Here is a 13,235-nt window from a genome sequence, read left to right on the forward strand (position 1 = left end):
TCCCTAACCTGTGGACCTGTCCTTTTCCATCACTATCTTAAAACTAATAGAATTATGGTCACTAGAGCCAAGGTGCTCCCTGACCGCCACTTCCATTACCTGCTCTACATTGCTTCCTAAGAGAATGTCCAGTATTGCACCCTCCCGAGTAAGTGTCAAATAGTACCAGAAAACTTAATGATAGCCTTTGCTCTCAGCTCATTTAGGCCAAGTGGCTTCAGCAGTGCTGCCATTTCCTTCCAGTCAGCTGCTCGGGCTACTTCAGCAGAAGGGTATTTCTCTAGGAAGTCCACAGGGCAGGAACAGCCTTTTACCTGGAATAAGGAAAAGACCAACATCAGACTCATTTCAAATTAACACCTTCACAATCATGAAAATGAAGAAATAGGCTCTGGAATACTATTCCAATGCTTTCATAAGTATCTAACATTTTCAGCAGGTCAGGTAAAAACAGGTTGTATACAGGTTGAATCTTCCATTCTTTCTCGGAAATGACTCACATCCATTATTCATAACAATTGTTTGTGGCTGATAAATTCTTACAACCTTTGGACAGTTTTGCCTGGTGAATTTATGTCATTTGAGATGGTAGGTTAAGGTAGTTCAAAATCTGCGCTAGCAGGTGATGTATGGCACTACTCCATGCTAGTCCGAACTCCAGGTACAAGAAGTAAAAAGATATCATCCTATTCTAACAAGGTGAAATGGATGTCACTGATATTAGTTTGAAAAAAGGATTATTAAGGTTTTATATTAATAGACAACTTGCTACATTTTATCTTGTAGCACAATAATTTTTATATTTTGGGTACAGTTATTTTGCCATTAAATGGGCCCAAAATGTTGGTGGTGGGAGTCAGCAATTCTTCTTCCAGTACCCTTTCCAATCTAGTGTACTGAATGTGGTGTTCACAATGTGGTCAACTCTACAATGGAAAAACCAAATGCAGATCAGGTGATCACTACGTGGAGCATCAGCATTCAGTCCACAGGAACGACCCTGAGCTTCCTGTTGCCTGGCACGTTAATGCATCACCCCACTCCCATTCTGGCTTTTCCGTCTCTGGCACTGTTACAAAGAAGCCCAACACAAGCTTGGGGAACAGCACCTCATCTTTTGTCTGGGCACGTTGCTTCCAGACTCAATTTCAAATTCTCCAACTTTCGGTAACTCACTCCTTCTTCCTGTTTGTATCAGAATTGGCCATGATGGCTGAGTTTTTTTTAAAACAGCCATAATGGCCTCCCATACCATGCAAAAAAGATTTTGACTATTTACCCCATCTATGCCTATCGTAATCTAATATCAGGTCACCCCTCAGTCTTCTTCGCTCCAGGGAAAACAAGCCCAGCCTATAACAAAAGTCCTCCAACCCACGAAACATACTGGTGAATCTCCCCTGCACTCTCTCCAGCGTACTCACATTCTACCTGTAGTGTGGCAGCTCACCAACCCTTTCCCACCTTTCCTCCAACTGAAAACTAATTTATTTGTTTCTCTTTCCTAGTTCTGATGAAGGGTCCTGGATCTGAAATGATATCAGTCTTTCTCTCCACAGCCACTGCCTGACCTGCTGAATGTTTCTGACATTTTCTTTTTTCATTTCAAATTTTCAACATCAACAGTTTCTTGATTTTCTCAGGACTCTGCTGCCTGCTAAGTGATACCAAGGATGAGTGATGTAATAAACAGAAATAAAACAGAAAGTGCTGGAAAAACTCAGCAGGTCAGGCAGCATCTGTGGAAAGAGAAACAGTTAATGTCTCAGGTCAGGGACCCCTCACCAGCTTTTTCTATTTTTATTTCAGATTGCCACTATCTGCAGTTTGTTTAATTGTCATTTAGTGATATAATTGGGGGGGGTGGGGGCGGGTGGAAATACAGAAGAACCTGCAGATGTGGCACATTTGCATTTCCATAAAGGCATTCTTTCTTGTGTCATATGGAAGATAACTACAAGGGTGACACGGTTGCGTTGTGGTTAGCATAATGCTATTATAGTGCCAGTGATTGGGGTTCAGTTCTCCCCGTGACGCATGGGGTTTCCTCCCACATTCCACAGACAATACCGGTTAGTAGGTTAACGTGGGTGTAATTGGGCGGCGTGGCTCATTGGGCCGGAAGGGCCTGTTACTGTGCTGTACAAAATAAAATTTTAAAAGTTTTAAGTGAGAGCTCATCCCATTGGTGGGCAATTTATTAGCATGGATAGAACAGGGGCTAACTAGCAGAAAAAAACTTGGGTTAAATGGTTCATTTTCAGGTTTGGTAAGCTGTAAAAAGTGAGGTGCCACGAGGATCAGTGCTGGAGCCTCACCAGTAGCCCATCTTCCTCAGTACTTACCGAGGAAGTGACCAAACCCTCATAGTGGATCCAGTGTGACAATAAGAGGACACAAGCCTTCCTCAGCGCAAAGTTAGCAGAGCATACACCATTAGTGGAAATGCTCAGAACAGTGGAGTTTTCAACTATAGCATTAATACATTTGTCTCTGGAAAACTGTCCAACAGCAGCTAAAGAATCCAAGTTTGAACCCCTTGCTGCCAGCATCCCATTCTCTTATGGCATTCATTCAACACAGACTAACTTACCAGAGGTTCTGTTAAGAAAAATGGTTGCAACAAGAAGCTTCCAAGGATCATGAAAGAGTGTCTCCTGGATAAGTTTAAAAGGCGATCGAGGAGGAGTCCACTTGACAAAAGCTTTGCGCCGCGGAGGACTGGATGCTACAAAAAGAAAAATTCACAAAAATGCAGTTCACATGAATGGCGAGTCCCATTTCACATCACAACTCTCAGCTGCACAAAGGTGCTCTACATACCTCCTTTGGCATACTTCCCAGAGAAGTATGGACTGGTCTTCCTCTGCTCTACCTTCCTCTTTGGAGAAGGCCAATTCACTGTTACAAAAAAAAAGAGTTGAATCTGAGAGGCAATGACATTTCTGGTATTTGAGGATAGCATAAATTAATGTCTGCACCTCCAAATGGCAAGCAAAACTCACCTTTTGAAAGATAATCTAGCTTTAGAGCATTCTGAATCAAAAGTGAAAGTGACAAGAAGATTGCCTTTTTGAATCACTGCTTCCTCTTTTCACCCAGTTAACCATCCACCCAAAAACCTGTGACCCTAGTCTCCACCACAGAGCAAAAAAAATCTGCTGCAGGAACTCAGCAGGTCAGGCAGCATCTGTGGACGGAAATGGACAGTCAATGTTTTGGGTCCAAATGAAGGGTCCACCATTCAATAAGATCATGCTGATCCCATCTTGCGTCAACACCGCTTTCCCATTCTCCCTCATAGTTTAAATGTCCGTCAATCACTGCCTTGAACAAATTCAATGACTCTGCCCCATGTCATCTCTGGGGTAGACACTTCACTACCCTCTGAGAGGAGAAATTCCTCCTTGTCTTTATCTGAAATGGGGGACCCGTTACTCTGAAGCTATGCCTCCTAGTTTTAGATACCACACTAGGGGAAACACCCTCCCAGCTTCCACGCTGACCATCTCTCTCAGAACCTTGTGTTTCAATGAAGTCACCTCTCATTATTCCACATTCCAATCTGCTCAATGTCTCTACATACGTCAAACCCTTCATCCCATTGTGTACCTTCTCTGCACTCCATCCAATGCAAGTACATCCTTCCTTACAAATGAAAATCACATCTGTATGCAGGACCTCAGGTGCAGTTTCACCAATACCCTGTTAAGTTGCACAAAAACCTACTTTTATACTCCATACTCATTACAATGACACCTAACATTTCATTGGCCTTCCGAATTACTTGCTGTACCTGAATGCTGACTCTTTGTGCTTCATGCACTTGGATCCCCAGCTCCCTTTAATCCACAACATTTCTCGTCTCATTCCGTTTCAATAATTTGCTCTTCCAAAGTAGATAACCTCACATTTTCCCACATTATACTCCATTGGCTAACTTCTTGTCCACTCACAAGCTATATTCCTTGGCAGGCTCACTGTGTCCTCTTCACAATTTACTAACCCAATTTAGTAATCCCATTAATGTAGATGTGGTCGCTGTTCAGGGATCTCTTGCAGGATGTTAGGGATAAGTTTGTCCCAGTGAGGCAGAGAAGGAATGGCAGGGTGAAGGAACCCTGGGTGACAAGAGAGGTGGAACAACTAGTTAGGAGGAAGAAGGCAGCATACAAAAGGTCTAGGAAGCAAGGATCAGATAGGTCTCTCGAGGAATATAGGGTAGCAAGGAAGGAACTTAAGAAGGGGCTGAGGAGAGCAAGAAGGGGACATGAAAAGGCCTTGGCGAGTAGGGTTAAGGAAAATCCCAAGGCTTTTTTCACTTATGTGAAGCGCAGAAAGATGACGAGAGTAAAGGTAGCACCGATTAGAGACAAAGGTGGGAAGATGTGCCTGGAAGCTGTGGAAGTGAGTCCTCAAGGAATACTTCTCTTCAGTATTCACCAAGGAGAGGGGCCTTGATGACGCTGAGGACAGTATTGGTAAGGTTAATGTTCTGGAGCATGTAGATATCAAGGGGGAGGATGTGTTGGAGCTGTTAGAAAATATTAGGACAGGTAAGTCCCTGGGGCCTGACGGAATATTCCCCAAGCTGCTCTGCGAGGCGAGGGAGGAGATTGCTGAACCGTTGGCTAGGATCTTTGAGTCCTCGTTGTCCACGGGAATGGTACCGGAGGATTGGAGGGTGGCAAATGTTGTCCCCTTATTCAAAAAAGGAAGTAGGGATAGTCCAGGGAATTATAGACCAGACAGCCTTACGTCTGCGGTGGGCAGCTGTTGGAAAGGATTCTTAGAGATAGGATCTATGGGTATTTGGAGAATCATGGTCTGATCAGGGACAGCCAGCATGGCTTTGTGAAGGGCAGATCACGTGTCACAAGCCTGATAGGGTTCTTTGAGGAGGTGACCAGGAAGATTGATGAGGGTAGTGCAGTAGATGTGGTCTACATGGATTTTAGTAAGGCATTTGACAAGGTTCCACATGGTAGGCTTCTTCAGAAGGTCAGAGGGCATGGGATCCAGGGAGGCTTGGCTGTGTGGATTCATAATTGGCTTGCCTGTAGAAAGCAGAGGGTTGTGGTGGAGGGAGTGCATTCAGATTGGAGGGCAGTGACTAGCAGTATCCCACAAGGATTGGTTCTGGGACCTCTACTTTTCGTGATTTTTATTAATGACTTGGATGAGGGGGTAGAAGGGTGGGTTGGTAGTTTGCAGACGACACAAAGGTTGGTGGTGTTGTGGATAGTGTGGAGGGGACATTGACAGGATGCGGAGCTGGGCGGAGAAGTGGCAGATGGAGTTCAATCCGGAGAAGTGTGAGGTGGTACACTTTGGAAGGACAAACTCCAAAGCGGAGTACAAAGTTAATGGCAGGATTCTGATTAGTGTGGAGGAGCAGAGGGATCTGGGGGTTCATATCCACAGATCCCTGAAAGTTGCCTCACTGGTGGATAGGGTAGTTAAGAAAGCTTATGGGATGTTAGCATTCATGAGTTGTGGGCTTGAGTTTAAGAGCCGCGAGGTAATGATGCAGCTCTACAAAACTCTGGTTAGACCACACTTAGAGTACTGTGTCCAGTTCTGGTTGCTTCATTATAGGAAGGCTGTGGATGTGTTGGAAAGGGTGCAGTGGAGATTTACCAGGATGCTGCCTGGTTTAGAGAGTATGCATTATGAGGAGAGACTAAGGGAGCTAGGGCTTTACTCTTTGGAGGTGTACAAAATACTAAGAGGAATAGATGGAGTAGACAGCCAGCGCCTCTTTCCCAGGGCACCATTTTTAAATTTAAATTAAATTTTTAGATTTTAAATTTTACTTACAGCATGGTAACAGGCCCTTCTGGCCCAACGAGTCCGCGCTGCCCATTTCAAACCCAAATTAACCTACCCGTATGTCTTTGGAATGTGGGAGGAAACCGGAGCACCCGGAGGAAACCCATGCAGACACGGGAGAACATACAAACTCCTTACAGACAGCGACGGGAATCGAACCCCAATCGCTGGCGCTGTAATAGCGTCGCGCTAACCACTACGCTACCATGCCGCCCTATACAAGAGAGTGGCACAGTAGCGGCCAATGCTCAATACAAGAGGACATGGCTTTAAAGTAATGGGTGGGAAGTTCAAGGGAGATATCAGAGGGAGGTTTTTTACCCAGAGAGTGGTTGGGGCATGGAATGCGCTGCCTGGGGCAGTGGTGGAGGCAGGTACATTGGTCAGATTCAAGAGATTGCTAGATAAGCATATGGAGGAGAGGTTTAAAGGTCGGCACAACTTTGTGGGCCGAAGGGCCTGTATTGTGCTGTACTGTTCTATGATTCTATAGGAGTAATGTAAATGGGTGGCTGATTCAGATTTGGTGGGCAGAAGGGCCTGTTTTCCTGTTGCATGACTCTATGACTTACCTTGGTTGACTCTATCAACCAACTTGGCCACAGTACACTCGGCTCCTTCATCCAAGTTATGAACACAGATGACAAATAGTTCAGACCCCATCACTGTAGTATCCCACTAGTTACTGACTGCCAATCCTTACACAGTTGTCTGTTAATTAGTCACAACCCTGTCTATGCCAATGTTTACCCACTAACTTAGTGCAGAACATTGTAACAAACGAAATAGAAAGAGAAGGCCTTTCTCCCTGTACACATATTCCACGGCTAATATTTTACTCAAGCACCTTTTTTTTTTGCATAGACCCCATTTCCCTTGGTTTCCTTCACATCTAAAAACATAAGTGTTGTCATAAAGTAGTGCAGCATAGAAACAGGGCCTTTGGCCCACGATGTTGTGCCAACATTGATGCCAATTTAAACATCCCATCTGCCTGCATGTGGTCTATATCCCTCCATTCTTTGCCTGTTCATGCACCTGTCTAAATGCCTCTTAAATGTTACTATCATATTTTCTTCCACCACTTCCCCTGGCAGTGCATTCTAGGCAATTCTCCAAAGGTGGTCTAACCAAAAACATGACTTCCCAACTTTTATACTCAGTGCCCCAACTGGAGGCAGCAAGCGAGCCATATGCCTTCTTTACCCCCTACAGCCTCCCTTCACTCATTTTTCTCTCCCTCTTGACTCCATCCACTTTTGACCCACACACTTCACCCAGTGGCTCCCCCAGCCTCCTCCCTCATCTGGTTCCCCTACCCACCCCCCCCCAACAATCTCTCCCCTAATGGTTCCCATTATCACTTTCCTTACTTATCAGATTATCAGATTCCACCATTGGTAGCCTTTGTGTTCCTGCTTATCACCCTTCAGCCTCTGACTATCTCCACCTTCACTCTCCCCTCCCCCCATCTGGCTTCATCTGCCTCTCATTTTTGTCTACCTCCATCTATTGTCCAACTACCTCTGTCCCCCAACTCCAGCAATCCCCCTCTACTACGTCTCTCCATCTGCCCATCATCCTTCAACCCCCTGAGTCCACCAACCACCTCTGGTCTGTCTCACCCCTCCCCCTCTCCTCTTTATACTGGCCTGTTTTCAGTCCTGATGCAGATCCTCAATCCCAAACCGACAATTTCTTTCCTCCCACAGATGCTGCTCACTGAGTTCCTCTGGCAGATTTTTTGTTGCTAAAAACATTTAATGTTGTTTTAGAAAGACAAAAAGTAAAAAGAACAGGACATTTCACCGTGACAATAGCAAACATTTCCTGTTCCTTTAAATACCTTGTGTTTTCAGCGATGTAAGCCCATCCTCATCAGAAATCCTTGTGGTTCTCTCCAAGTCTGAATCTGAGTGACATGTTTGTGAAAGGCTCATGCCAGGTAACATGCTGATATCCACATCAATCTCCTCATTCATCTGTGAATGGAAATTAAACTTGGGAACATCAGAGGTGCGTTCATCAGTTTCGTCTGCTTGCAATTCCAGTGTGTCCTTGGTTTCAAATGGATGTTGATTTGGAAGCAGCATTTTGCTGTCCAATGCTTGCTGACAGGACTTTCTCCTCTCACCTTTTGGATTTGTTTTTTGTCCTTTAGCCTCCTTTTCTTCAGCTGATGGACACTTTTTCTGTTCCACTCCTGCAGATGATCCTCTCCTAGAACTCCTTCTCAGTCTGATCAAGTCTTGCAGTTTTGTACCCATTTCACATTTCTGTTTTGAGGTGTTTTTAACTTCCACCTGATGTCTTTGGACCAAAGGGCGGGAAGCCTCAGTTTCAGATCCCTCCCCTTCCTCAGTATTTTGAGACAGAAGTGATGAAGTCTGTGGAATGTTATTGGCCAATGTTCTGATATCTTGTGAAGTGCTTTTCTGAAGGGGTGTTGCCTGCTTAGTGGGCCCATTCTTTTGCTGAACACAGCTTCGCCAATAAAGGGTGAAATTAAAATCTTTGGCCTTCAAACCTTCTTCTCCAATGTTCCTCCAGAAGTAATTTTCTAGCTCCTTTGAAGATCGGAATCGTTTTCCTTCTGGACTATGTTAGAGAATTACAAAGTATGCAAAGAAATAATGACAAAGACCAAACATTTACTTCATCTAATTCTTTTCTAATAAAATAATGATAACTACTTGATTTCCTATAGCAAAGAGCACAGGAATGTGAAGGAAAGAGAAAGAGCGTTAATATCTCTCCACAGATCCCGTCTGACTGCTGAATATACTCATTATTGCAGAACTCAAGGATTGCAGAAGTTCAAAAAGGCAGCTCACTGCCACCTTCTCTAGGGTAATTAGGGAGAGGCAATTAAATGCTAGCTCAGCCTGTGAAGTATATCCATTTGCTATTAGGTATTTCCCATTTCCAATATTATATTTCCAATTTCCAGCATCTGCAGCTTTTGCCACATGATTATTGCAAACTTAGAGAATGGCTTGAATTTTGAATACACTTTATGTTTATTTTTAGATATTACCATTAGCCTGCAAGACAGTGCCAGAGTGTGGTGATTCAATGTGAGCTGCTCTCTGCAGATCTATTCATTGCCAATTTACCCAGATTTTGCAGTCAGCTTATGTGCAGCACAAAGATCTCGCAACCATTGTAGGAAGTCCTCCTCTTTCCCACATCTGTTGCTTTCAGACATCAGCTAAACACTTCTCACAGACAGTGAATCACGAAAGAAAAGGTGCAATTCATAATTAGCTTTTTTTTTGGAATGATTCACTTTGCAATATTCACATAGGATTAAGCTGGAGGCTAAAATATCATATACTTCAAGGAACTTTTAAATTCTGTGAAATATTGAAATTTTTAAATGAAGGAATATAATCCAAGTTTATAAATTATGCAGTTCTAGGGCCAGAGTTTGTTATGTAGGTACCACAGCTTACTGTACTATTCAGGATACCTTATGCAACAAAGAGAGAGCACGAGAGAGTGAGAGAAAGTGAATGTGGCCCACTGAGTCTGCGCTGAACACTGAGCCCTCCAAGTGTAACATTTTTGAAGCACCATACATCAGGACTAGATGGTAAGCACTCAAACATGCATCAATTCAACTGATTTCCTTTGATTAGGATGAAGGTGGCTGCAGAACAATGCAGCCTATGGAGTAAGGAAGAATTACTGATAACAATGTCATGATTTCCATGTTAAACTAATCTCAGGAGTGTAATGGAATACTCTCCACTGCCTGGATAAGTGCTGCTTTGACAACACTCAAGAAGCTCAACACCATACAGGACACAGCAGCCCATTTGATAGATCCCCATCCACAACCATTCACTTACTCCATCACTGATGCATGATAGCAGCAATTTGTACCATCTCCAGGATGGACTGCAGCAACTCACCAAGACTCCTCAGACAGCACCTTCCAAACCCATGACTCTACCAGCTAGAAGGATAAGGGCAACAAAGATATAGGAACACCACTACCTGGAATTTGTCCTCCAAGCCACATCACCATTCCTTCACCGTTACTGGGTCAAGATCCTGGAACTCCCTCGCTAACAACATTCTGGGCATATCTACAACTCAAGGATTGCAGAAGTTCAAGGCAGCAGCTCACCACCACCTTCCCTAGGGCAGTTAGGGATGGGCAATTAAATGCTGGGGCAGCCTTGTGAAGACCACATCCCCTGAATGAATTTAAAAAAACACTCTCTGGATGACAATACTTTTTCTTGGATCCCCTCTAACTCCTCACCTTAAACTTACACCCTCTGATTTTAAACGTTTCTGTTAGAGGAAAAAGGTTTTGCACTATCCATCCTATCTATAATCCTAATAATTTTGCATGCATATAACAGGTTCCCACCTCCCTACCCCCACCCCACCATCAGTCTCCTCCATTCTCAGCAGAGCAAACCCAGCCTATTCAGTCTCTCCTCATAACTGAAACATTCCATCCCAGGCAACATCTTGGTGAATCTCCTCCACAGCCTCTCCAGCACATTCACATCCTTCCTATAGCATAGCAACCAGAGCTGCACACAATACGCCAGCTGTGGCCTAATTAACATCGTAAAGTTGTCCCTGCTCTTATATTCCAAGTCCCAGCTAAAGAAGGCCAACCTCCCGCTTCCCTTCTTCACCATCTTATTTATCTGTGTCATCACATTTAGGGATCTATGGACGTGTACACCAAGGTTCCTCTGTTCTTCGATATTCCCTAAGGCTTACCATTCATGACGTATATCCTACTTTATAGACCTCCCAAAATGCATCACCTTGAACCTATCCGGATTATATTCCACCTGCCATTGTTCTACCCAATCTATCAGATGACCAATATCATTCTGTGTCTTATCTTCCTAACTGTCAACGAGTTATTTAAAGTTCCACAGTCTCCAGTAGTTGACTGGAGCAATAAAGTGCAAACAAGAATTTTGTTTTCCTTTCTTTGGACGTGATTGCAAAACTAGTCTTCTGCTGACATTAACTTTGAATGGGGTCCTTCAACATGACGCTGGCGCCATTCTTCAATTTTCCAATCATGATGATATAGGCAATATCAGACCACCCATTGGAGACAGTTGAACATTAGTGAAGCTAATATTATCATATTCTCATATAATTCTCATATTATCCTGAGAATACGGAACCCATGGGAGAGTCCCCAAATGAACCCTAAAGTAGCTGCCAGACTGGTTGTGGTAGATGGAGGACATTTTAAAAGGCATTTCAACAGGTGCTTGGATCAAAAAGAGTTAGAGGGATATGGACCCAATGCAGGCAAATGAGATTAGTATAGATAGGTGTCACAGTCAGCATGGACGAGATGGGCCAAAGGGCCTGCTTCCATGCTGTACAACTCTATGCTTACATTTTATTTACCATGCTTCTGTAAAATAAAGGCAGTGTCTATGATTTACTTAATAATTAGAATCTCTTTCACCTTATAAGGTAAATGTCAGATTTTCCTGCTGTCTTTCCAGTCCGTCTTTCTTTCACTACTCTTTTCCATCCATCTGGAAGTTCAGGATAAACTCCTTGGGATATTTTAACATCCAAAGCCTGAAAAGACCCATTTTCAAACCATGAAGTGCATGCGCTTCCAGCATCCATCGATTCACTTTTCTGTGTTAGTTCCTTCAGTTCACAGCATTGACTTTTGCTGATCTGACCAAGAGGCTCATCCATGATGCAAACTTCTTTTAAGTCTTCTTGCTGAAAAGAGAGTGCAATTTCATTCAGATTTTGTTTTCCCCACTAATAAAAATTAAAGATGCATTCTTTCTACCAACCAACTTGTTAGGTCTGTCAGGCACACAGCACAGACTAGATTTACACTCTACTTTGCCCAGATGCTCTCTAGTCAAACATTTTATGGGCTTAGTGCACAACTAGTTTCCTCCAATTTTAACTTCAGAAGACAACCAGTGTGGATCATTGCCCCTAATGACTTATCCATGAGTGCTAAGCAAGAGGCACTTCCAGCATAAAAATCCCCTGATGAGAAACTGGTCAAAGATTTTTCAAACACACTTCATAATGAACTCGCAAATGCTGAAGGTAGTGGTGTTAATATTGATTACACTTCTTCCGAATCTACCTTCTTTATTTTGGATCCTACTACCTTCCAGTTTACCATTAATCATATCACCAGCTTCCTATTCTATCCATTCATGCCTCTCTTTCCCTGCTTCTGTAGCTTGGTGATGCCCCACTATATTTGACTTCATCCTGCACTGATTCAGCAAACAATTTCAGCAAAAGATACAAGGTGACACAAGATTAAAACAAAATTATATAAGAGGTGATGATTTAAAATCCACTGTCCGTGGCAACAATCAATCGATCAATCAGGGCCTTCAAAAAAGAACTGTACAGGTAGCAGAGGGAATAATTTCCAGTGCCATGAGGTTAGCATGGAAGAATATTTTTCACACCAGGAGAAAAGTACATCATGAACAGCAACATGAAATAAGGCCATTCACCCACTGTGCCCACCCCTAGCAATGCTACCCACTCTTCTCCCACGTGCACTCACTGAATCTGTTCACCTCCACAGCACCCATGCAGTTTCCCTACCTCCTTGTTCACTCTGTCCCCACCCCAAGCACCTGCTCCAGATGTTGTGTCCCTGTCATGTCCTTCTCCACTTGTCCCCTTCCTCATCTGCCTGTCCCCCCAGAACTTCCCTTTCCCACCCTCATCTCACTGGCTCACCTCTAAACTTCTGCAACGGCCCTTCCCCACCTTTCACCTCTCCCCAACCACTCTTCCTCCGCAACCCCACAACACACCACCCTCCGCCTACTCCCAATTCCTGCCTCCCTGCCTCTCCAACCCACACTCTTACTACAACCTACATATATTCCTACACTGCCCACCCACCTGCACTCTCCTGCTGCGATCCATCCCCTACCAGCTACTCTCTCTCCAACCCTCCTCCACTCCCCAACTCACTACTCCCTCTCTCCTCCCCACCCACCTCCACTCCCCAACAAGTTACTCCCTCTCTCCCCCCTTCCCTCCCGCCTTCCATCCCCCTCCTCCCTCCCGCCTTCCATCCCCCTCCCTCCCTCCCCCGTCTCCCCTCCCCCCCTCCCTCCCTCCCCCGTCTCCCCTCCCCCGTCTCCCCTCTCCCCCTCCCTCCCTCCCCCGTCTCCCCTCCCCCCCTCCCTCCCCCCTCCCCCGTCTCCCCTCCCCCCCTCCCTCCCCCGTCTCCCCTCCCCCCTCCCCCGTCTCCCCTCCCCCCCTCCCTCCCCCGTCTCCCCTCCCCCCCTCCCTCCCCCCTCCCCCGTCTCCCCTCCCCCCCTCCCTCCCCCGTCTCCCCCTCCCCCCGTCTCCCCTCCCCCCCTCTCCCCTCCCCCCCTCTCCCTCCCCCGTCT

At 45.0% G+C, this 13,235-nt stretch overlaps 1 protein-coding gene across 1 annotated transcript in view; it reads right to left on the minus strand.

The window, feature by feature from the left end:
• mbd4 (methyl-CpG binding domain protein 4) overlaps window positions 1-12,825 on the minus strand; it is a 33,574-nt gene extending 20,749 nt beyond the window's left edge. Inside the window, 7 exon segments of the mRNA XM_052017943.1 lie at window positions 167-289; window positions 292-307; window positions 2,586-2,728; window positions 2,824-2,901; window positions 7,679-8,430; window positions 11,297-11,568; window positions 12,433-12,825. Of these exon segments, the coding sequence (XP_051873903.1) occupies window positions 167-289; window positions 292-307; window positions 2,586-2,728; window positions 2,824-2,901; window positions 7,679-8,430; window positions 11,297-11,568; window positions 12,433-12,519 (1,471 nt within the window). The 5' untranslated portion in view covers window positions 12,520-12,825.
• Window positions 12,826-13,235: the final 410 nt, after the last annotated feature.

This window comes from Pristis pectinata, chromosome 6 (genome assembly GCF_009764475.1).
Source record: "Pristis pectinata isolate sPriPec2 chromosome 6, sPriPec2.1.pri, whole genome shotgun sequence".
NCBI lineage: Eukaryota > Metazoa > Chordata > Chondrichthyes > Rhinopristiformes > Pristidae > Pristis > Pristis pectinata.